Source organism: Oncorhynchus tshawytscha, linkage group LG29 (assembly GCF_018296145.1).
Source record: "Oncorhynchus tshawytscha isolate Ot180627B linkage group LG29, Otsh_v2.0, whole genome shotgun sequence".
In the NCBI taxonomy this organism is placed as follows: domain Eukaryota; kingdom Metazoa; phylum Chordata; class Actinopteri; order Salmoniformes; family Salmonidae; genus Oncorhynchus; species Oncorhynchus tshawytscha.
This window is the reverse complement of record NC_056457.1, coordinates 22569171-22594736: the sequence shown is the minus strand read 5'-3', so window position 1 is coordinate 22594736 and position 25566 is coordinate 22569171. Positions and strand designations below refer to the sequence as shown.

At 40.6% G+C, this 25566-nt stretch overlaps 2 protein-coding genes across 5 annotated transcripts in view; both read right to left on the bottom strand.

Moving 5' to 3' along the window:
* LOC112233590 (LIM zinc-binding domain-containing Nebulette) overlaps positions 1–2789 on the bottom strand; it is a 119384-nt gene extending 116595 nt beyond the window's left edge. The window contains exon 1 of one of the 3 annotated variants that reach the window (XM_024401334.2): positions 2718–2789. In XM_024401334.2, the coding sequence (XP_024257102.1) occupies positions 2718–2774 (57 nt within the window). In that variant the 5' untranslated portion in view covers positions 2775–2789. The other 2 variants (XM_024401336.1, XM_024401333.2) reach the window with 2 other exon arrangements.
* Positions 2790–14641: 11852 nt separating this feature from the next.
* Positions 14642–25346, bottom strand: hus1 (HUS1 checkpoint clamp component). 2 transcript variants are annotated; one of them, XM_024392583.2, is made up of 9 exons: positions 25132–25346; positions 24270–24397; positions 17535–17711; positions 16592–16699; positions 16347–16421; positions 16018–16117; positions 15739–15867; positions 15495–15558; positions 14642–15320 (listed from the first exon to the last, which is right to left on the bottom strand). In XM_024392583.2, exons 1-8 carry the CDS (start codon positions 25181–25183, stop codon positions 15503–15505), a joined length of 825 nt encoding a protein of 274 aa, XP_024248351.2. In that variant the 5' UTR covers positions 25184–25346; the 3' UTR covers positions 14642–15320; positions 15495–15502. The 2 variants fall into 2 exon arrangements, with proteins under 2 accessions (XP_024248351.2, XP_024248350.1); XM_024392582.2 differs by lacking the exon at positions 15495–15558 and having other exon boundaries at positions 25132–25340.
* Between the last annotated feature and the right edge of the window lie 220 nt (positions 25347–25566).

Genomic DNA, 25566 nt, shown 5'->3' with positions numbered 1-25566 from the left:
AGATGAACGTACTGTGGTGAGAAAAGTGCAAATCAATCCCAGAGCAACAGCAAAGGACCTTGTGAAGATGCTGGAGGAAACAGGTACAAAAGTATCTATATCCACAGTAAAATGAGTCCTATATCGACATAACCTGAAAGGCCACTCAGCAAGGAAGAAGACACTGCTTCAAAACTGCCATAAAAAAGACAGAATACAGTTTGCAACTGCACATGGGGACAAAGATCGTACTTTTTGGAGAAATGTCCTCTGGTCTGATGAAACAAAAATATAACTGTTTGGCCATAATAACCATCGTTATGTTTGGAGGAAAAAGGGGGAAGCTTATTTGTTTGGAGGAAAAAGGGGGACGCTTACAAGCTGAAGAACACCAACCCAACCGTGAAGCACGAGGGTGGCAGCAAAATGTTGTGGGGGTGCTTTGCTGCAGGAGGGACTGGTGCACTTCACAAAATAGATGGCATCACGAGGCAGGACAATTATGTGGATATATTGAAGCAAAATCTCAAGACATCAGTTAGGAAGTTAAAGCTTGGTCGCAAATGGGTCTTCCAAATGGACAATGACCACAAACATACTTCCAAAGTTGTGGCAAAATGGCTTAAGGAAAACAAAGTCAAGGTATTGGAGTGGCCATCGCAAAGCCCTGACCTCAAACCTATAGAACATTTGTGGGCAGAACTGAAAAAGGGTGTGCGAGCCAGGAGGCCTACAAACCTGACTCAGTTACACTAGCTCTGTCAGGAGCTGTCAGAATGGGACAAAATTCCCCCAACTTATTGTGGGAAGCTTGTGGAAGGCTACCCGAAATGTTTGACCCAAGTTAAACAACTTAAAGGCAATGCTACCAAATACTAATTGAGTGTATGTAAACTTCTGACCCACTGGGAATGTGATGAAATAAATAAATAAAAGTAAATCATTCTCTCTACTATTATTCTGACATTTCACATTCTTAAAATAAAATGGTGATCCTAACTGACCTAAGACAGGGAATTTTTACTAGGATTAAATGTCAGGGATTGTGAAAAACTGAGTTTAAATGTAATTGGCTAAGGTGTATGTCACCTTCCGACTTCAACTGTATGTCCCCGATATCTCTGTCTCTTCATCATGAGAATGATTTGGGTGTCTGAACTATATCCTTTGCGTCCGACTCGTTAAAGAAAAAATCTTCATCCAGTACGAGGTGAGTAATCACTGTTTTGACATCCAGAAGCTATTTTCGGTCATAAGAGACGGTGGCAGAAACATTACGTACAAAATAAAAATAAAAAACACACAATAGCAGAATTGGTTAGGCACCCGTAAAACGGCAGCCATCTCCTCCGGGAATTGCCCTGAGGTAATTGCTGATTCCAAATTGAGCAAATCATTTAACTAAGAATATGCCTCTATATGTGGCAGGTGTCAGAGCTGTACAATAGGCCATGCATTTGGTTGCAGATACGCCTGTGCTACAACTGTCCACTGGCGTTTCGGCCACAGATTTGCTTGGATAGGTGACAGAAAGTAGTCAATGTCCGTGATGTGTTCCGTTTGATTGCATGTGCATGATGTGATGTAATGTCTGATGTCCTTAGAAAGTGGGCCACATTGATACCATATGGCCATAAAGCAGGACCAGGGTTTGTGGTTTAGATAATGGGTAGGCCTGCAGGAAACGCAGGACCCAGGGCTGAGTGGTCAAGATAAAGGCTATAGCGTTGGTTTAGCAGACACAAGATGCTCACTTCTAAGTTACCTTTTTACAATTAACCTGTAGTAGTAGTAGTAATTGTAGCCTAGTATAGACCTAGGTCTGATTTAGACATCAATAATACAAAGGCACTATTAAACGATCATGAACTAGTATTATTATATTCCACCATAAATCAGCATTCATATTTTGATCTAGTGAAAAGAAAAGATCACACTCAAGAAAATTCCACAGTCATTCCATATTGAGCAAATCTGAATAGCCTATGTCCTTCAGGGGATAAAGGCTAAACTTGCAGGCTATTCCGTCCCCTTGTCATGTCAATATGATTCATAGGCCTACACTCATAGCAACTTTTTTTTCTATCTATTACCTATCATAAGCTAAAAGGGTTGTTTGGCTGTCCCCATAGGAGAACCCCTTGAAGAACCCAAAAGGGTTATTCAATTGGGAAAGCCAAAGAACCCTGTTGGAACGATTTTTTCTTAGAGTGTATGCTACAATAGATAGGCTACTATAATACACCTATAAACTTTGGCATAATCTGGTCTTGTGTGTAGCAGTGCACTCACTCTTTTGTGACATTAGGCTATGTGGCCAAAGATAAGTTTGAATCGAAGTTTAAAAATCTACCAACAGACTCCTGAAATACAGCGCAGTCAATTCTGATATAGACAACTGCCTAAAATTGTGATCTGACCTTATCAAGGCAGTTGACTTTCTCTGTCGGATAGACAATTTTCCCACAGCGCGCGCACGGCGGGTTCATTTTCAAATATGCCGTCTTTATTCCACACGACAATAAATCCAATATATTCGTGCGCAATAGTGGTTCAAAACCTGGCAACAGCTCTGTATCATATCCCGAGGTCAAGTCGGTAAAAATAAAGTAGCGCGTCTCTCTCTGAGTGGTGTGTCTCGCAAGTACGTTCGCACAGTCACTATGCTGTCCTGAGTGGATGCCGCATTAAAATTGCACAGACGTAAACTGTGGCTGCTTGTGTGACACAGCACCTACCACGATCCAAGCTGTTTGATTCAGCAACGAGACGACAGCGCCAAGCCAGGACCACATGATGTTCGTGCATTCGTTAAGAGCGAGCGAGCGAGAGAGAGAGAGAGAGAGAGAGACAGAGCGAAATGGGGATGGATGGAGAGAGAAAGACAGAGAGACGGAGAGAGATATCCTTTAGACCAAAATCCCATTCATTTAACATGCCTGCTTCTTTTTGCCTGCTTTTTCGTACATCTGAAAAGCATAGGGGATTTTTTTTTTAAAACACTGCAAATTAGAATACACCTAAAGACCTAGTCATGATTCAGGCATTTTCACAGATCACATAACCTGTGTAAATGGTTCTCTGCTTTTTTGCAGGTAAATTCATGAACACTTCCATTGTTTAACACCTTTCTAATTTGAAAGGCTGTTGCTTTCAGGAGCAGTTTGGAACACGGTAGTGAATGTTGCAAACGAGGACAGATTAATTTTACGTGCTATGCACTTCAGCACTCGGCGGTCCCATTCTGTAAGCTTGTGCGGCCTACCACTCCGCGGCTGAGCCGTTGTTGCTCCTAGACATTTCCACTTCACATATAACAGCACTTACAGTTGACCGGGGCAACTCTAGCAAGGCATAAATTTGATGAACTGACTGTTGGAAAGGTGTCATCCTATGACGGTGGCACGTTGAAAGTCACTAAGCTCTTCAGTAAGGTCATTCTATGGCCAATGTTATGTCTAATCAGATTGCATGCCTGTGTGCTCGATTTTATACACCTGTTAGCAACGGGTGTGGCTGAAATACCCGAATGCACTAATTTGATGTGTCCACATACTTTTGTATAGATAGTATATGAATTATATTGTAACACTTACATGTAGACCTTTGCATCTGTAATTAAAAAGTTGTGCTTACAGTCTGTCATCACTATTGTGTTGAATGATTAATTCCATTCAGTCATTTTGGATTCAAAAGGCCTATGTAATCACTCAAAGTTTGAATATAAACCAAATTTGACCACATTCACATTTTCTCAGAACACAAATAAATGTGCTTATATTAGTCTATAAGTACATATTTTAGGCTATAAATACATTATGTTATTGCTTTGTTTCCCCTGACCAGGCCCAAATCGGATCAGAAGGAATTTAGGCTACCTGCAGCTGTGGTTGTTATAGGCTGCAGTTGAACAGACTAAGGCACAGATTAATTGTATATGCGTCGACAAATCATGAGGCATTTCAATGTATACATTTTTGGGGGTGGCAGGTATAAACTTTCATATAAAACAGCTTGTTGCAACTCCCCAGTGAATTCACTTATATACTATACCAACTTTTTCAGTCGCAATTTGATTTTACCACATATAGGCTGAATGATTTGCAAGGCATTGATAAAATTAAGCCTGACTTGCTGTAATGTTGTAAGTTAGGCTTACTGTACTTTTATATTCGTATGAGAGGGGTAGTAGGCCTAACTGTTCATTTTTTATAGGCTAACGTTACTTGATGAAGACATGCTGTTAGCAACATGCTGTTTGTGCTTTTGTCCTGAAGCTAAAATGTAATGAGTGTAGCAGCATACAGACGAGAAAATAAACCCTTTATGTCTGCACATGCTTGTGAATTATTGCATTATTCAAAATCGGCAGGTAGCCTGGCGGTTAAGAGCATTGGGCCAATAACCAAGCAGGTAAGGTGGAAAAATCTGCCGTTCTGCCCTTGAGCAAGGCAGTTAACCCCCAACAACAACAGGAGCCGCGGACGTTGATTAAGGCAGCCCCATGCTCCTCTCTGATTCAGAAGAAGACACATTTAGGGTTGAATGCATTCAGTTGCGCAACTGACTAGGTATCCCCTTTAATATGGTTTGGTTCAGTTTTTCAAACGTGTAATATGGTTAAAATCCTTAAGAGTCTATTGACGCACCCATGCGTCAATCTAAGTTACATAATAAAAAAAATCTCCATAAAAATACACCAGTTTGGGCCTCCCGGGTGGCGCAGTGGTTAAGGGCCCTGTACTGCAACGCCAGCTGTGCCATCAGAGACACTGGGTTCGCGCCCAGGCTCTGTCGTAACCGGCCGCGTGGGACGACTCACAATTGGCCTAGCGTCGTTAGGGAGGTCTTGGCCGGTAGGGATGTCCTTATCTCATCGCGCACCAGCGACTCCTGTGGTGGGCCGGGCGCAGTGTGCACTAACCAAGGTTGCCAGGTGCATGGTGTTTCCTCTGACACATTGGTGCGGCTGGCTTCCGGGTTGGATGTGCGCTGTGTTGAGAAGCAGTGCGGCTTGGTTGGGTTGTGTATCGGAGGACGCATGACCTTCAACCTCCGTCTCTCCCGAGCCCATACGGGAGTTGTAGCGAAAACAATTGGATACCACGAAATTGGGGGGAAAAAAAATAATACAAAATCTGCCAGTTTAAGCTAGAGATATCAGTTTTTGGGCTACGTCTCCACCTCACCGCCTATGTCTATGCCATCCTGAAAATCAGGTTTGTCACATACACATGGTTAGCAGATGTTAATGAGAGTGTAGCGAAATGCTTGTGTTTCTAATTCCGACAATGCAGTAATATCCAACGAGTAATCTAACCTAACAATTTTACAACAACTACCTTTACAAGTGTAAAGGAATGAATAAGAATATGTACATAAAAAAATGTATGAAGGTACAGAACGGCATAGGCAAGATGCAGTGGATGGAGTACAGTACATACATACGAGATCAGTAATGTAGGGTATGTAAACATTATATAAAGTGGCATTGTTTAAAGTGGCTAGTGATACATTACATCAAGATGACATCAAGATGGCAAGATGCAGTAGATGGTATAGAGTACAGTATATACATATGAGATGAGTAATGTAGGGTATGTAAACATTTTATTAAGTGGCATTGTTTTTAATTGTGGCTAGTGATACATTTATTACATCAATTTTTCCAGTGGCTGGAGTTGAGTCAGTATGTTGGCAGCTGCCACTCAATGTTAGTGATGGCTGTTTAACAGTCTGATGGCCTTGAGATAGAAGCTGTTTTTCAGTCTCTCAGTTCCCTGCCTGCCTGTCTGCAGTGTCCGAACGGTTTGGCCTACAATCTATTATCACGACTCAATGGAAAGGGGAGATTATCATGAACACGACCCCCACAAGTGACACGTCTGAAGGCAACCCATACAAACTAATGGAAGTATGGAGGTAGTTTGTTTGTGCCAACAAATATAAGGGATTGTGTCCAAAAAAACTAAAAGATTTCCTGAGCTTTCTTATATCTCCTAGATATAGGACAGACACTTCAAAACCTTATTCCTTATTCTACATTTGTGTACTATTTTTTTGTTGCCATCTAGGAATGTGTTGTTCAGTGCATTTCTATGCGGTAGTAAAGGCCAAATTCATTATTTTATATATCTAATTGATCAGCGGTTGTCAAAGCTGAAATTAGTGCAACAGTCAGGCGTTTAAAGTATACTCAATTTTCGAAATATCACATAGTATAACACGTTATTCTTCCGCATACTCAAAAGGAATACTATTTAGGATGCAAGTACGGGTATTCGGACATGTCCAGGGTCTCAATTTACTGTTGAGAGTTAGAATAGTTGAATACACAATGTGTAAGTTCGAAATTTGGTTGTGCATCAGCAGTTTCCCTTGTTTTGCCAGTCACAGCGAGAGAGAGAGAGATGGGAAGGAGAGAGACCAGACTAAGCAAATGAAATGCAACACAAGCTTAATTATTTAATTAAAGCACTGTTTAAAGCTGATGGATACGCTACAATTGTTGTCAAAGGCCACTAAAACGAAGCACGTTGTGACTTGTTTATGTTGTGTCAAATACCAAGCACCCATATGAATGGTTATCTTTGCATCAATTATCTTCACAATATTTAATTTAAAAAACATTCTCTTTGCAATCTTTTCATTTAAAAATGCTCATAATTCACAATCATAATCATTGTTTCCAACTGAGTGGCGATCGTTAATCTGTAGACCAGCATCACAACTGTATCAGCACAGGCACAACATTTCACATGTTCATTTGTGTAAAGAGAAAGAGACTGGCAGCCTTACATAACACATTCAGTGGGAAGAAGAAGATCAAAGGGTCCCATCCTAGAGTTTTTGTTCATATGATTGCAAGTTAGTCATGAACTATAGCTCCGCCCACATAGCCTGCACAACAACAGCTCTAGAAATCCTGTGTCATACTCTTTTTGGCCAGACAGAATAAGATACATGGGCTGAGGATAACGAGGGCTATGTGCTTGCGGTCTCCACGGAGGACGTATGCAAAGTCATTGAAACCTATTAACCCTCGCAAGGCTGCCGGACCAGACGGCGTCCCTAGCCGCGCCCTCGGAGCATGAGCAGATCAGCAAGTTGTCGTGTTTTCAATCTCTCTCGAGCTCAGGCCGTTATCCCCACCTGGTTCAAGATATCCACTATCATTCTCCTGCCCAAAAGAGGGAAAGTAACTGAACGACTAGCACTCACTTCCGTCATCATGCTGTGGTTCGAGAGGCTAATCAAAAATCACATCATCTCCTCCCTCCCCGACCCTCTCCAATTCACCTTCCGCCCTGACAGATCCACGGAAGATGTAAACACCATTGCAATGTACACTGCCGTCAACCACCTGGACAAAAGGAATGCATATGAACAGGAATGCCTGTTCTCTCCGCTTCTATCACTCAGACACGGGCAGTACAGGAGCATCATGGAAAAAAACCGGAAAGAATGGCTAATAGCTTCTACCCCCAGACCATTAAGCTGCTGAATAGGCATTGTTTAATTTACTTCTCTTTGACCTGCACTGTTGGAGCTTAAAAAAGGCCACTGTACCACGAAAATACATTTGCGACCCTGTACATGTTATAAAGAAACTCTACCAACCATCTACACATACTGAGACATAGGGGTGCCGTTTTGCTGGCGCGGATGCTTTCTCCGGTGAGATTAATGTGTCTTGCTATCGGCGGGCGTCTTTGTCAAACTATTTTTTTTATTTTTTTATTTCACCTTTATTTAACCAGGTAGGCAAGTTGAGAACAAGTTCTCATTTACAATTGCGACCTGGCCAAGATAAAGCAAAGCAGTTCGACAGATACAACGACACAGAGTTACACATGGAGTAAAACAAACATACAGTCAATAATACAGTATAAACAAGTCTATATACAATGTGAGCAAATGAGGTGAGAAGGGAGGTAAAGGCAAAAAAGGCCATGGTGGCAAAGTAAATGCAATATAGCAAGTAAAACACTGGAATGGTAGTTTTGTAATGGAAGAATGTGCAAAGTAGAAATAAAAATAATGGGGTGCAAAGGAGCAAAATAAATTAATTAATTAAATACAGTTGGGAAAGAGGTAGTTGTTTGGGCTAAATTATAGGTGGGCTATGTACAGGTGCAGTAATCTGTGAGCTGCTCTGACAATTGGTGCTTAAAGCTTGTGAGGGAGATAAGTGTTTCCAGTTTCAGAGATTTTTGTAGTTCGTTCCAGTCATTGGCAGCAGAGAACTGGAAGGAGAGGCGGCCAAAGAAAGAATTGGTTTTGGGGGTGACTAGAGAGATATACCTGCTGGAGCGTGTGCCACAGGTGGGAGATGCTATGGTGACCAGCGAGCTGAGATAAGGGGGACTTTACCTAGCAGGGTCTTGTAGATGACATGGAGCCAGTGGGTTTGGCGACGAGTATGAAGCGAGGGCCAGCCAACGAGAGCGTACAGGTCGCAATGGTGGGTAGTATATGGGGCTTTGGTGACAAAACGGATTGCACTGTGATAGACTGCATCCAATTTGTTGAGTAGGGTATTGGAGGCTATTTTGTAAATGACATCACCAAAGTCGAGGATTGGTAGGATGGTCAGTTTTACAAGGGTATGTTTGGCAGCATGAGTGAAGGATGCTTTGTTGCGAAATAGGAAGCCAATTCTAGATTTAACTTTGGATTGGAGATGTTTGATATGGGTCTGGAAGGAGAGTTTACAGTCTAACCAGACACCTAAGTATTTGTAGTTGTCCACGTATTCTAAGTCAGAGCCGTCCAGAGTAGTGATGTTGGACAGGCGGGTAGGTGCAGGTAGCGATCGGTTGAAGAGCATGCATTTAGTTTTACTTGTATTTAAGAGCAATTGGAGGCCACGGAAGGAGAGTTGTATGGCATTGAAGCTTGCCTGGAGGGTTGTTAACACAGTGTCCAAAGAAGGGCCGGAAGTATACAGAATGGTGTCGTCTGTGTAGAGGTGGATCAGAGACTCACCAGCAGCAAGAGCGACCTCATTGATGTATACAGAGAAGAGAGTCGGTCCAAGAATTGAACCCTGTGGCACCCCCATAGAGACTGCCAGAGGTCCGGACAGCAGACCCTCCGATTTTACACACTGAACTCTATCAGATAAGTAGTTGGTGAACCAGGCGAGGCAATCATTTGAGAAACCAAGGCTGTCGAGTCTGCCGATGAGGATGTGGTGATTGACAGAGTCGAAAGCCTTGGCCAGATCAATGAATACGGCTGCACAGTAATGTTTCTTATCGATGGCGGTTAAGATATCGTTTAGGACCTTGAGCGTGGCTGAGGTGCACCCATGACCAGCTCTGAAACCAGATTGCATAGCAGAGAAGGTATGGTGATATTCGAAATGGTCGGTAATCTGTTTGTTGACTTGGCTTTCAAAGACCTTAGAAAGGCATGGTAGGATAGATATAGGTCTGTAGCAGTTTGGGTCAAGAGTGTCCCCCCCTTTGAAGAGGGGGATGACCGCAGCTGCTTTCCAATCTTTGGGAATCTCAGACGACACGAAAGAGAGGTTGAACAGGCTAGTATTAGGGGTGGCAACAATTTCGGCAGATAATTTTAGAAAGAAAGGGTCCAGATTGTCTAGCCCGGCTGATTTGTAGGGGTCCAGATTTTGCAGCTCTTTCAGAACATCAGCTGAATGGATTTGGGAGAAGGAGAAATGGGGAAGGCTTGGGCAAGTTGCTGTTGGGGGTGCAGTGCTGTTGACCGGGGTAGGAGTAGCCAGGTGGAAAGCATGGTCAGCCGTAGAAAAATGCTTATTGAAATTCTCAATTATGGTGGATTTATCAGTGGTGACAGTGTTTCCTATCTTCAGTGCAGTGGGCAGCTGGGAGGAGGTGTTCTTATTCTCCATGGACTTTACAGTGTCCCAGAACTTTTTTGAGTTAGTATTGCAGGAAGCAAATTTCTGCTTTAAAAAGCTAGCCTTGGCTTTTCTAACTGCCTGTGTATATTGGTTTCTAGCTTCCCTGAACAGCTGCATATCACGGGGGCTGTTCGATGCTAATGCAGAACGCCATAGGATGTTTTTGTGTTGGTTAAGGGCAGTCAGGTCTGGGGAGAACCAAGGACTATATCTGTTCCTGGTTCTAAATTTCTTGAATGGGGCATGTTTATTTAAGATGGTTAGGAAGGCATTTTTAAAAAATATCCAGGCATCCTCTACTGACGGGATGAGATCAATATCCTTCCAGGATACCCCGGCCAGGTCGATTAGAAAGGCCTGCTCGCTGAAGTGTTTCAGGGAGCGTTTTACAGTGATGAGTGGAGGTCGTTTGACCGCTGACCCATTACGGATGCAGGCAATGAGGCAGTGATCGCTGAGATCTTGGTTGAAGACAGCAGAGGTGTATTTAGAGGGGAAGTTGGTTAGGATGATATCTATGAGGGTGCCCGTGTTTAAGGCTTTGGGGAGGTACCTGGTAGGTTCATTGATAATTTGTGTGAGATTGAGGGCATCAAGTTTAGATTGTAGGATGGCTGGGGTGTTAAGCATGTTCCAGTTTAGGTCGCCTAGCAGCACGAGCTCTGAAGATAGATGGGGGCAATCAGTTCACATATGGTGTCCAGAGCACAGCTGGGGGCAGAGGGTGGTCTATAGCAGGCGGCAACGGTGAGAGACTTGTTTTTAGAGAGGTGGATTTTTAAAAGTAGAAGTTCAAATTGTTTGGGTACAGACCTGGATAGTAGGACAGAACTCTGCAGGCTATCTTTGCAGTAGATTGCAACACCGCCCCCTTTGGCAGTTCTATCTTGTCTGAAAATGTTGTAGTTTGGAATTAAAATTTCTGAATTTTTGGTGGTCTTCCTAAGCCAGGATTCAGACACAGCTAGAACATCCGGGTTGGCAGAGTGTGCTAAAGCAGTGAATAGAACAAACTTAGGGAGGAGGCTTCTAATGTTAACATGCATGAAACCAAGGCTATTACGGTTACAAAAGTTGTCAAAAGAGAGCGCCTGGGGAATAGGAGTAGAGCTAGGCACTGCAGGGCCTGGATTCACCTCTACATCGCCAGAGGAACATAGGAGGAGTAGAATAAGGGTGCGGCTAAAAGCAATAAGAATTGGTCGTCTAGAACGTCTGGAACAGAGAGTAAAAGGAGGTTTCTGTGGGCGATAAAATAGCATCAAGGTATAATGTACAGACAAAGGTATGGTAGGATGTGAATACAGTGGAGGTAAACCTAGGTATTGAGTGATGAAGAGAGAGATATTGTCTCTAGAAACATCATTGAAACCAGGAGATGTCATTGCATGTGTGGGTGGTGGAACTAATAGGTTGGATAAGGTATAGTGAGCAGGACTAGAGGCTCTACAGTGAAATAAGCCAATAAACACTAACCAGAACAGCAATGGACAAGACATATTGACATTAAGGAGAGGCATGCTTAGTCGAGTGATCAAAAGGGTCCAGTGAGTGGAGAGGTTGGTTGGGGGTCACGGCGATTTAGACAGCTAGCCAGGCCATCGGTAGCAAGCTAGCATAGGATGGAGGTCTGTTGTTAGCCACCTCTTGCGTTCCGTCAGTAGATTAGTGGAGTTCCGTGTGGTAGAGGGGATTAATCCAAATCACACAACAACAACAAAAATAAAAACAATAGATATAGTTATAGAGGCCCAAGAAGAAAACAATAAACAATAATAATACAAATAAATAAATTAATAAACTATCAATATTAAGAGATCCCCCCCAAAAAAATTGGACTTTTGTTCAAATTAGAGGACCTCATGTCTTTAGCTTCCCAGTAGAGGAGGTCATGTCTCTGACTTCCTTTTAATTGGTCTATTGATTGTGACAGGCTGCACTTGTTTCAATTGTTTGATGAGTGCATTAAGAGGCCAGACCAGAGCAGCAGGATCCAAGGCATTCAAGATGTCAGAAGCAGAACGGTCTACTTAGATTTTTTTTTTTATAGCCAATTTAAAATCAAGACAAAGCAAAAGTCTATCCCTATATTATTTTAAGCCGTCTGTCCCTAAGACTTTAATTTGTAATTTGACTCATCACCACTGGTGTAAAAGTACTTAAGTAAATTTAATTTAAAGTACTACTTTAGTAGTTTTTTGGGGGTATCTATACTTTACTAAGCACACGTGCTTTGTAAATTATGTCCGAATGTTGGAGAATGCCCCTGGCTGTCCTTAATTAAAAAATATGAAAAAAAGAAAATGGTGCAGTCTGGTTTGCTTAATATAATACATTAGAAATTATTTATAATTTTACTTTCCATACTTAAGTATATTTTTGCAATTACATTTACCTTTTGTACTTGAGTATTTTAAACCAAATACTTTTTGACTTGTTTTACTGGGTGACTTTTACTTTTGTCATTTTCTATTATGGTATATTTAATTTGACTCAAATATGACAATTGGGTACTTTTTCCACCACTGCTCAGCACTCATTACACGGCACTGTAGCCCATGATAGCAATGCCAGTTTCAGAGACGGTAGAGATGATGTTCTCCATAAATATCACGGATGTGGTGCGCCCCCGAGTGGCTAATAATGGTCAAATCATTGCGCATGATACATTGTATACGTCAGTCTTAACGTGTCGTTCAATAGTTAAAATTACAGCATCTTCCTATCTGCGTGTCTCGGAAATAGTGTCGTAAAAATCAGGGAATTAATTTTACTGGTTCAGTCTGTCCTGCTATTAGATTCAACACAATAATGAGGTTTCAGCTTTTTGAGATATCCCATCATGCACTACTAATTTCTACAAAGAACATAACAAATATTTCTCAAAATATTGCATCTATTTCAGCGAGCAATCATTATACTAACTGCAATGGTGGAACACATGTTGTTCGTATAAGGTTTCTACAATGTCACTAACCATGATTAAAAACTATATTTGTTCATGTCTATATAAATACGTATGGCACCATGAACAGCAATTGACTGGTCCGATTGTAGTGGGTACAAACGATTCATAATGTTCACAGTCAGTTACGTAGAGTCCACATTTGTGACCCCCAACCTGCTCACTACACAACTTGACTAGTCTTTTGGAAAACAGAAGATGTGTTTCTCCTAACTTGCATATACATATATTTCTATTATCACACATCTTGTAATACTTTCTAGTTGTAACTATTTTATTTTTATTTGACCTTTAGTTAACTAGGCAAGTCAGTTAAGAACAAATTCTTATTTTCAATGACGGCCTAGGAACAGTGGGTTTAACTGCCTGTTCAGGGGCAGAACGACAGATTTGTACCTTGTCAGCTCGTGGATTTGAACTTGCAACCTTCCGGTTACTAGTCCAACGCTCTAACCACTATACAAAAATATTTGCCTGAACTCAATCTAACAAAATATAACTAGACCAAAAGCAATATATGTCAACCCAACTATCCCAACTAACGAAACACAACTCGGATTTAACTAATATATTTTACTGTCCAATGAACTCGTTTTATGGAATCATGAATATTCAGAATAATTCCCAGCGTACACCGCGTCCGTACAGTTGTGAATGCACATTTCTAAATTACCCGCAGTAAACAGTATTTCACTCAAAGCGTGGATATATTACATTAATATACGATATTCTGCACACTACGTGAGAAATGTACAATTACAAATTATCACCCAAAGCATCGAATCCGTACTACCATATAAATAACTACCATCTTAATAATGTGCAACAAAACAAAAAAGTTTTCCTGGTTGGTCCGAACTCAGTAGAAATTACACTTGATTGGTTCAGTCAGTTTAAGAAATTCTGGTTTCTTCTCTGCACTCTCCCACTGTAGACTTTGGCTATCTTTTTGCTTGGCAAACATTATGTTACCACTATCCAAACACATTAAATAGCATTAGAAAAGCATACAAGATACTGATCGCTGCAGTTGTACACAGCCCATCTGTAAATAGCCCATCCAACCAACTACCTACCTCATCCCCATATTTTTTTTTCTGCTCTTTTGCGCACCAGTATTTCTACTTGCACATCCTCATCTGCACATAACATAAACTCACTCACATTTGTACGAAATGGGGTTACCGTATGTTATATCACTCCTGTGTAAATTGCTAAATTGTCATTACTTTGCCACTATTGGCCTATTTATTGCCTTAACTCATTTGCACACACTGTATATAGATTTTTCTATTGTATTATTTACTGCGTTTCTTTATACCATGCATAACTGTTGTTTTTGTCACACTGCTTTTCCTTATCGTGGCCAGGTCGCAGTTGTAAATGAGAACTTGTTCTCAAATGGCCTACCTGGTTAAATAAAATAAATAAAAACAAGCATTTCCCATTTTCCAGTAATCTCTTTGTGTATGTCTAAGGTCCTTCTGTGTGTCTAGCACCAACTATGTACGCAACCATCTAAAAACAACAATAGTCATATTCAAATTAATCTAGGGACCCAAAAAAAGACAAAAATGATTTCCTTTGCAAAATAATCCTGTGGTTATTTAATTTGTTGCACTATCGAACACAACCTAACTGCTGACAAACTATGCCTATGCTATTACAAGATACCATGCATTGTACAGACTGGTAGCACATCTTTTGCAAGGGGTCATTTAAGTGTCCTTATCCTTCAATCTACCTCTATATTACTATATGCAATGACTTGAACACATTTTTCACTACAAATAACACAAGTGTTCTAACAATAAAATAAAACATGTTTTATTAACAGTACATACAATGCATGAAGGCTGAGCGTGTAGCTACATCTTGAGTGGAATTATTAAACTATGTACAGCAATACAGTAGCAACATACAAAGACAATACATTTAAGGCCTTGAGATTTGTAAGCGTATTAAATAAAATACTAAACTATAATATACAAACTTTGTTCGAGGTCTAAGTGTACACCTTTTACATTTTAAAGATGAAATTCCACTGAGAATAAGTTATACTTTTGGAAGTGCATGACGGCAGTGTTGATTTACAAGCTTTTCACATATTTTCATGTAATCTTAATCAACCACAACTTCTCAAATGATTGGAATGTGTAGTCTAGGATCACCCATCCCTCCTCCTGGAGAGCTACCCTCCTCCAAGCTCTCTCCAACCCTTAGCTAGCACACCTGATTCTACTGCTCATTAGCACCTAGATTAGCTGAACGAGGTGTGTTACGATTGGGTTGAATCAAAAGCATACCTACACACTAGCCCTTCAGTAGGAGGGATGGCCAACTTGATCCTGAAGAAAACAAACCTTTCAGCTAACTTTTGTGTTAGACAACGTTTGTCTTGCTAGGCCACCGCTGGGATGAAGTATTGCAGAGACACGTCTTCATGTAGCAGAATCAAATGAATGATCCTCTTGTGGACAATATCTGGTGGGAATAATAGAATGGTCATCAGTGATCTGCAATCAGTGGATCTTTCTTATGACTCAGTCTTAACAATTGTTTTCCCTCACTCACACAATTCAATTAATGTCCACATCACTACTCATAATATAGTGATGAATCTGATAAAACATCACAGAAGATGCAACAGTAACTCACTGGTACAGTCAAGGCTCTCTGTCTGTCATCAGATGGCATAGTTCAATCTTCACCGACCCTGGTCCTAAAGAGATACATGGTGTGCACGTTTTGTGCGGAAAATCTGTTACATTAGGGCTGGAACAAAAGCCTGCATCACCTTGTGGGTCTTTGGGACCAGGGTTGGTGACGTTGAAATTAGAGGAGCTGATTGATTGGTCAATATGGTTAATATTAGTAAAAAATTCCATGAGAGTTGACTCACTGCACATTGCCTTGCTGGGGTTGACCTGCTGGCCCATGAGGAACTGTTGCAGCTTGCGGATGTCCACGCGGGTGTGGGCCATGACCTCAGGGTCCCTGCTCTGACTGCGCCCCTGAGAACCATCGTCACCTGAGGGGGGCCAAGAGAGACGAGACTGAAATTAGTAAAAGCCCTGAGACAGGCTCCAGTTTGTTGCCATGGCTAACACGAGTTTTTTCATAAAGGTTTTGCTACGGTGTGCCTTAATGCACACGACACAAGTAAAGGGGATGCACCTACCCCAGGGAGGATTACCCAGGTCTTTGAAGTGGGTGGTGACAGACACCAGGTCAGTTTCAATCTTCAGGTTCATCTCTCCATTCAGGTTGGCCTCCATCACCTAGGACAGAGGGCACCGTGACTTTGTATTGAAAGCTAATAATCCAATCTACAAACAGCTCTATTTTACGTTACTTTAAAGGACATTATGACATACTGGTGACTTCCAAACAATGTTTTCCTTTATATTTAAAATATTAAACATACAGTGAAGATATTTTAACAAATATATCATAGTATGTTGGGGGCATGTGTAAAATTATCTGAGCTCATAGTAAACTGTCTCTTACCAGAAAGTTAGAGAGATTCTTCATTCGATCCACAACATTTTTCATAGTTTTCAGTGGAGGCAAATATATGCTCACCTGAAAAGCATTAGATATAGTTATCATTAGAACAAATTAAATAACAGCACACCTGACGTGTTAAACTGGCATTACTTTAGAGGACTTGCCTGGATGCCAGTCTGGTTCTGCTTTAGTCGGCTTGGGCAGAATGAGACTGGGATCCAGGCTAGAGTGGCTCTGGTACTCACGTCAAAGTCTGGCATTCTGGGCTCTTTGAAGTCGTGCCAAAGCCTTCTGGGTATCACGTCCACCGGGATGTCATGGGTGACAACACGACTGACGCTGGAAAGTGTTGGCTAACATGGAAGAAGAGGGCAGGGAAAGATAAAATGACTGAACTTCTGACGTATCCAAACTTCTAGCCAGCCAGCTAGGAGGATGAGCTGCGTCTATGAAGTTTGGTTCCTCTCAAAGTTATTTCCTACCTGGAGAAATTTTCTTTGCCACTGTTGGGTTCTGAGAATATGAAAATATACTTATTCATGTCACTGATGGAGTGCTGAGGTTTAGAGGGTCTACACCAGAATTTAATGGTTATAGAAGGATATAGTGTGTGCAATTAAGCTTTGAATGTGTTGAGTGCAGGGAAGCGATCACATGTGGCAGACATTGATAAGCGGAGAGAGCCATGGATTAGTGATGGAAAGGGGTTGAGGTCAGGTCAGCTTAAGGGAGAAATAAGGGAGAAAATTTATGGCCGTATAACTAGTGTCCTGCCTAGCAGTAAAGAACAATGTTTGTACAGATGAGTAGGTGGTTAAACAGCTAAATATTAGTGCTTGTGTGAAAACGTTTGTGTCTAATACAGCTGTATTGATCCTCTGGGAAGAATAAACTTGGTTAAGCTTTCATAATGTCCGTTGAGTGTTTTACTCTGAGAATTAGAACCTAACACTACAAACATATAGCTTTTAGGGGGGATAAGACAGTTTCATTTATAGGTGTTAAACATAAACCCGTTTGTTAGAAAAGTGTTACATACTGACTGACTGCTTGACATGTCAAAGTAGTCACTTACAAACATGGACAATATAGTCAACAGAATTCCACATCATAATCAACACATCCCAGTGAGTGTTGACAGTTTTCCCCTGAAGCCGACACATTGGATATAATTGCTGTAGCTCTTACCAGTTCTGCAACGAGAGTGAGACAAGGACAGTGCTTCTTGGTCAGTTTGATCTTCACACACTTGGCATTCTGAGAGGTTCTCAGAGCCCTGGACAGGTTTTCGGGGGTCACCTCTAGGTAGATCTCATTAGCGTCAGGCGCCACACCTTCCAGCTGATACTCATCAAAGAAGTTGGCCTGGTCAAATACAACACAAATAGAGAATGGCTTGTTGGATAAGTATAGAGCAGACACCAGTGAACACAAGACTCTCTTACAAGCCAGAATGTTGAATAAAATTATATTTAGAGTTACTTTACAGGTTGTCCATGCTGTTAGGAGGTGGAGATGGGGTATCCACAGGAAAGTGTTTACCTGACTTTTTGCGTCGCCAGTAGGTTCTGTGGTTTGAATTTGCAATCTTCTGACACATTGCACATCATGCACAATATGTAAACAATAGCCGAATGTAACCGAATGTAGTTGACCAAAGCACGTTTCCTCGCAATCAGCTGGAAGTGGTTGTGAAATTTGCCCGCTAATTGCGTGGGACAATGTTCTGTCTATGGTTTGGTTACGCTCAGCCATATCGTGCAAGTGTTTGTCGCGTGCGATAAACCAATATAACGACCAGCAGGTTGATAACGCTTCCATGTGGATATTTTGTCCCAGATTACCTCCAACATAAGGACAAAATCGGCAGACAACCGGTCAAGTGAGTTAAAATGAAGTTATCACCATTTCAACATTCTGACTTGTAATGATTGGAGAATAAACTGGATGAGCTTTGTTCAAGACTATCCTACCAACGGGATATTAAAAACTAGTATCTTATGTTTCACCGAGTCGAGGCACCTAAAACCCTCAAACTTTTACAGATGCACAATTGAGAGCATCCTGTTGGGCTGCATCACCACTTGGTACGGTAACTGCACCTTCTGCAACCGCAGTACCCTGCAGAGGGTGGTGCGTTCTGCCCAACGCATCACCAGGGGCAAACTACCTGCTCTCCAGGACACCTACAGCGACCGTGTGTATTAGGTATATGTTGGGAAATTGCTAGATATTACTTGTTAGATATTATTGCACTGCCGGAGATAGAAAAACAAGCATTTCGCTACACCCGCAAAAACATCTGCTAAACACGTGTATGTGACCAATACAATTTGATTTGATATGAACGACATGGACAACATACAGTTGGCTGGGTATTCTGTGCGCCGGCAAGACAGAACAGCTGCCTCCGATAAGACAAGGGGTGGTGGTCTGTGTCAATAACAGCTGGTGCGCAAAATCTAATATTAAGGAACTCTCAAGGTTTTGCTCGCCTCATGATAAGCTGTAGAACACACTAAGAGAGTTTCCATCTATATTTTTCATAGCTGTGTATTTACCACCACAAACCGATGCTGGCACTAAGACTGCACCCAACGAGCTGTATAAGTTCATTAGCAAACAAGAAAATACTCATCCAGTGGCGGCGCTCCTAGTGGCAAGGGACATTTAGGCATGCATGAGAGCAACACCCGTTCTGCTTCATGAGGAATGCTTTTCCAACAGGCTTGAAGGAGTTCCCACATGTGCTGAGCACCTTTTGGCTGCTATTCCTTCACTCTGCGGTCCAACTCATCCCAAATCATTTCAATTGGGTTGAGGTCGGGTGATTGTGGAGGCCAGGTCATCTGATGCAGCACCAGCACTCTCCTTCTTGGTCAAATAGCCCTTACACAGGCTGGAGGTGTGTTTTGGGTCATTGTCCTGTTGAAAAAACAATAATAGTCCAACTAAGCGCAAACCAGATAGGATGGCGTATTGCTGCAGAAAGCGGTGGTTGCCATGCTGGTTAAGTGTGCCTTGAATTCTAAATAAATCACAGTGTCACCAGCAAAGCACCTCCACACCTCCTCTTCCATGCTTCACAGGAGAACCACACAGGTGGAGATCCGTTTACCTATTCTGCGTCTTACAACAAAAATCTCAAATTTGGACTCATCAGACCAAAGAACCGATTTCCGCCGGTCTAATGTCCATTGCTCATCTCTTCTTATTATTGGTGTCCTTCAGTAGTGGTATCTTTGCAGCAATTCGACCATGAAGGCCTGATTCACGCAGTCTCCTCTGAACAGCTGATGTTGAGATGTGTCTGTTACTTGAACTCAGTTAAGCATTTATTTGAGCTGCAATTTCTGAGGCTGGTAACTCTAATGTACTTATCCTCTGCGGCAGAGGTAACTCTGGGTCTTCCTCTTCCTTTCCTGTGGCGGTCCACATGAGAGCCAGTTTCATCATCGCACTTGATGGTTTTTGCGACTGCACTTGAAGAAACGTTCAAAGTTCTTGAAATTTTCCAAGTTGACTGATCTTACACACACACACACACACACTTTTTATTTTATTTTAAATATACTTTTATTATTCCCTGCAAACTCTACCACCCCTCCTCCAATTGGAGTTAACTAATAAACAATAACACTTAGGCTTATACCTTTAGTTTATTTTACAATCTATTTTACAATCATTATAAATTTGTTTGTTTTTAGTCCTGGACTTCCTCTACTTCTGATGTCCATTCTATTTGTAACTGTGCTATTTCACAAAATTTCTGAACCTATATACATTTTACAGACCCCGTATGTTTTACATTTGTCATCATGTTATTAGTCCCACCCTTCAGCGCCATTCAACCCCTCCCATCTATCTCTTATCACCATCCATTTTGGATTTCTATTTGTCATATATTTTTCAACTGTGCTGTGATACTTCCCAAAAGTACTGAACTTTTCTATTCTCATAGCTTCTACAGACTGTAAATTAAAGATACAATTTTTTTCTAAAATAACAATTATATTTTTGATCAATTGACTGACTTTTCAAATCACCTAGTATTGCTATCTGCAGCGTTAGTTCTAGGTAAATGTTGCAGTTATTCAGCCATTCCTGGACCTGTGACCAAAAACGAGCTACACATGGACAGTATCAAAATAAATGATCTAATGACATTGCCTCCTCGCAGCAAAATCTGCAGAGCTGGGAAGATTGTATCCCTCGTAAATATAACATTCTATTGGTTGCAAGAATTTTGTATAATAATTTAACATGAAAAATTTGAAGTTTTGAGTCCGGCGTTGTTTTGCTTGTCAATTCATAAACCATGTGCTATGGAATCGGTACATCGAAAATCTCTTCCAACTATTTTGCAATTTATATGGCACAGCTATCAATTTTTTGGACCTGAAATGAAATTGGTACATATATTTTATTTATCACAATTTTCTTTAACAATTTTTGGTCTTTAATGCAGGGCCGACAGACAAGTTCCTTACTTTTTCCCCCTTCCACTTGTCTTGTCCATTTTTGTGGTAATGCTGTAATTAGTTGGTTGTAATTTTGGGTAGAGCAGACATTTCCATATATCTGTGTTAGCTGCATGTGTGACATAACTTCACCAGTCCTATTTATGATATAATTTACAGAGATATTACCTTTTTTAAACATTATATTGAAAAATATATATTTTTTTATCAATTTGTATATTCGAGTTTAACCACAATATTTGTTGTATTATTTGTTCTGTCTTTTCAGGTAGATTAAACTGAAATTGTAACCAACTTTCTAAGGGTTGTTTAAAAAATAACAATATTTTGGAGATGATTTCATTTTCAAATAACCGAAAGTGAGCAGTTGTAATCTGAATAACGGAAAAAAGGCAATTTTTGAACATGGGTTGAGATTCTTAGTAATTTACTAGAGAACCATTTTGGATTTAAGTATAACTTTTGTATGACCGATGCCTTTAGTGAGAGGTCTAATGCTTTAATATTTAATCATTTCTGCCCTCTCAATTCATATTCGTTATATAAATAGGCCATTTTAATTTAGTCTGGCTTGTCCATAAAATGGAATATTTTGGGTTCATATTATTTAAAAATCATTTCACTAGGTGTAGGCAAAACCATAAGCAAATAGGTAAACTGTGATATGACTAAAGATTTGATCAGGGTTTTTTTCCCCACAAATAGACAGGTATTTTCCTTTCCATGATAGCAAGACCTTATCTATTTTTTGCTAACTTTCTATTAAAATGTATTGGATTGAGATCATGTCTTTCTTTCGGGATATGTTAACCTGACTATATATATATTTATATATATATATATTTTATTGGTAAACTACACTGTAATGTAAAAGTAGCATTTTTTGGTGATCTAATACGTAATATAGTACACATCATAATTTGGTTTTAATCCAGAGAGGTTAGAAAAAGTAGATCATAGACCCTCTGAGGCTGTGGAGGGATTCTAATGGTGGTTTTAAAATAAAGCATGAATCATCAGCATACAATGAAACCTTTGTTTTTAAGCCACGGATTTCAAATCCCTTAATATTATTGTTGGATCTAATTTTAAAAGCTAACATTTCAATGGCAATAATAAATACACATGCCGATAGTGGACAACCTTGTTTTACTCCTCTTGACAATTTAAAACATTCTGAGAAGTAGCCATTATTTACTATTTTACACCTAGGGTTACTATACATAACTTTAACCCATTTTATAAGAGATTCTACAAAATTGAAATATTCCAGGCATGTAATATATAAACTCCAGTCGTACTTTATCAAAAGCCTATTCAAAATCAGCTATGAAAACCAGGCCAGGTTTCCGATATTTCATAGTATTCTATTGTTTACAGTACTTGTCTTATTTGACCTCCAATGTATCATACATGTCTGATTCAGATGAATAATATCTGACAATGCCTTTTTAATTCTATGCGCCAAGCATTTAGCTAGAATTTTTGCATCACAACACTGAAGTGTAAGAGGCCTCCAATTTTCTTTACGGACTGGATCTTTATATATACCACTTGGTCTGATTTCATTATTACTGAAACAGGATCCTTCTTGTGGCTTGTACGATAATCTACCATTTATATACACTACCGTTCAAAAGTTTGGGGTCACTTAGAAATGTCTTTGTTTTTGAAAGAAAAGCAAAATGTTGGTCCTTTAAAATGACATCAAATTTATCAGAAATACAGTGTAGACATTGTTAATGTTGTGAATGACTATTGTAGCTGGAAATGGCAGATTTTTTTTATGGAATATCTACATAGGCGTGCAGAGGCCCATTATCAGCAACCATCACTCCTGTGTTCCAATGGCACGTTGTGTTAGCTAATCCAAATGTATCATTTTAAAAGGCTAATTGATCATTAGAAAACCCTTTTGCAATTATGTTAGCATAGCTGAAAACTGTTGTTTTGATTAAAGACGCAATAAAACTGGCCTTCTTTAGACTAGTTGAGTTTCTGGAGCATCAGCATTTGTGGGTTCGATTACAGGCTCAAAATGGCCAGAAACAAAGAAATGTCTTCTGAAATTCGTCAGTCTATTCTTGTTCTAAGAAATGATGGCTATTCCATGGAAGAAATTGCCAAGAAACTGAAGATCTCGTACAACGCTGTGTACTACTCCCTTCACAGAACAGCACAAACTGGCGCTAACCAGAATAGAAAGATGAGTGGGAGGCCCCGGTGCACAATTGAGCAAGAGGACAAGTACATTAGTGTTTCTAGTTTGAAAAACATACGCCTCACAAGTCCTCAACTGGCAGCTTCATTAAATTGTACCTGCAAAACACCAGTCTCAACATCAACAGTGAAGAGGCGACTCTGGGATGCTGGCCTTCTAGGCAGAGTTGCAAGGAAAAAGCCCTATCTCAGACTGGCCAATAAAAAGAAAAGATTAAGATGGGCAAAAGAACAGACACTGGACAGAGGAACTCTGCCTATAAGTCCAGCATCTAGGAGACTGAAAAGATTTGGCATGGGTCCTCAGATCTTCAAAAAGTTCTACAGCTGCACCATGGAGAGCATCCTGACTGGTTGCATCGCAACCTGGTATGGCAACTGCTCGACCTCCGACCACTATAATGGGTAGTGCGTATGGCCCAGTACATCACTGGGGCCAAGCTTCCTACCATTCAGGACCTCTATGCCAGGTGGTGTCAGAGGAAGGCCCTAAAAAAAAAAAGAGACTCCAGCCACCCTAGTCATAGACGGTTCTCTCTGCTACCGCACAGGAAGCGTTACCGGAGCACCAAGTCTAGGTCCAAAAGGCTTCTTAACAGCTTCTACCCCCAAGCCATAAGACTTCTGAACAGCTAATCATTAATTGACCCGCTGCCCCTTTTTTACATTGCTGCTACTCGCTGTTTATTATCTATGCATGGTCATTACCCCAACTTGTACCCCCGCACATTGACTTGGTACCGGTACCACCTGTATATAGCCTTGTTATTGTTATTTTATTGTTACACTTGTATTTTATTAACTTTAGTTTATTTAGTAAATACTTTAACTCTTATTTTCCTAAAACTGTATTGCTGGTTAAGGGCTTGTAAGTAAGCATTTCACGACAAGGTTGTATTCGGAGAATGTGACAAAAACAATTTGATTTGATTGGAGTGGGACTGTTCCGGAATGCCGAGCCTACATGTTAGAGAAGAGACAAAGTATTTCACTTTCGGAAAATAGTTTTTTTTCCATATAATGGAAACAGACAGACTGACCTCTCCCTGGAGTTTCTGTTCTGCTTCATTCACATGACACATTTAAAATAATGGGCAACAGTGTGCAATTCATAATCCATAGGCCTACATATAACATTTGAGAGTATTAAAAACAATTGTGTGAGCTATCAAAGTACAACTCATTGGTAGAAATAGACATATTGTATTGCATGGGCATGTACCTGAGATAATTCACACCACATGCCGACTCCTCCGCTGGCTACCTTACCAGACAGTACAAAATATAGGTTGTTTGGAGTAAGTCGCAGGATGCATGTCTTCGTTAGTTTAGAGATGGTATTCACCACACCTGATGGGGAGAAGTTAAATGTAAAATGCTACGAAGTGTTGCATGTTCGACTCGCAAGAGAAAATTCATGAGGGGTTCTGTCCATCTCTAACCCTGTCCTTAAGCATAGAAGTTGCCTGTTTACCTCTTGGTCGGTTCAGGGTTCAATTGATAAACATGCAATCTCTCAAGTCGCGAGGTCATCTTCCAAATATCGTCTCGTTGAGCAAAGGATTTTTTCCCCCGCTGCATTTAACTAACGTTAACCCTTTCCCCAACCTGAACACAATTACCCTTTCCTGCTACGTTAATTCACCTAACCTACTGCGTAAGTGTTCTATCACGAAAAGTCCATTCTGACAAAGGCCGTATCCCATATAACCAAAACCGAGTCAGAGAAGTTTGGTCATGGTATATCCTCTTTGGCAAAAGTTGTGTTCTATCAGCCACAGTTAGAACGATGAGGTTTAACGTTAGTTATACACATCTTTGTATCAGTGTCTTTGGACTAGTTTAGTAAACAGCCAACTTCTTTGCAGACAGCACCCGCACCAACCATATATTTTCTCTTGCAAGTGAAACACGCTTGCTAGCAAGTAACAGTAGTTGGTATAATTGTTCAACTTTATGTGAAACCTAGAGAAGGACTTTGCTCAAATTGTTAGTCTAGCTGCTAACGTTATTAGCTAGCTAGCAATGAATGCTTAATACTAGCTAGCTACACAAGAGCAACATAGTATTAACGTTAGACTTACGTGTGAAATGGTTAAGGCAACCAACATCAATCATTTTTGCTCGGAACTTCATGATCAATTTTATTTTCACTGACAAAAATCTAATATTTTCTTTAGGGAGTAGCTTAGAGCAAAAAGCGTTGTGACGTTCAATTTGGCCCGCGCGCCAATGACACAGCCATGTTATACTTTCCCTGGGAAACAAGTGTTTTTCCTTTTCAGTTCCTATTTCATTTGTCTGCATTGAGACGTTTTTTCTTCTTCGATGAGGTTTAACGGCGGTTGGCATCCAATAAATGTTGCACACTACTGCCATCAACTAGACTGGAGTATAAGTCCCTTATACTTTGATTGGAAAAAAACGAATTAAAAACCCACCACCCTACTCCACTAAATCTATCTAGTTATATCTCAGGCCAACAGCCTGAAAGGACGGGACACCACCACTCAACACAC

Bases quoted from the DNA above. Each gene is read 5' to 3' on its own strand.
- hus1 (XM_024392582.2), bottom strand. From the start codon at position 25,183: ATGAAGTTCCGAGCAAAAATGATTGATGTTGGTTGCCTTAACCATTTC. The intron at 24,398-25,131 runs GTAAGTCTAACG...TCTCCCCATCAG, and splicing joins TTGCCTTAACCATTTCACAC to GTGTGGTGAATACCATCTCT. The intron at 16,118-16,346 runs GTAAGAGACAGT...CCTCTGTCCTAG, and splicing joins AGAATCTCTCTAACTTTCTG to GTGATGGAGGCCAACCTGAA.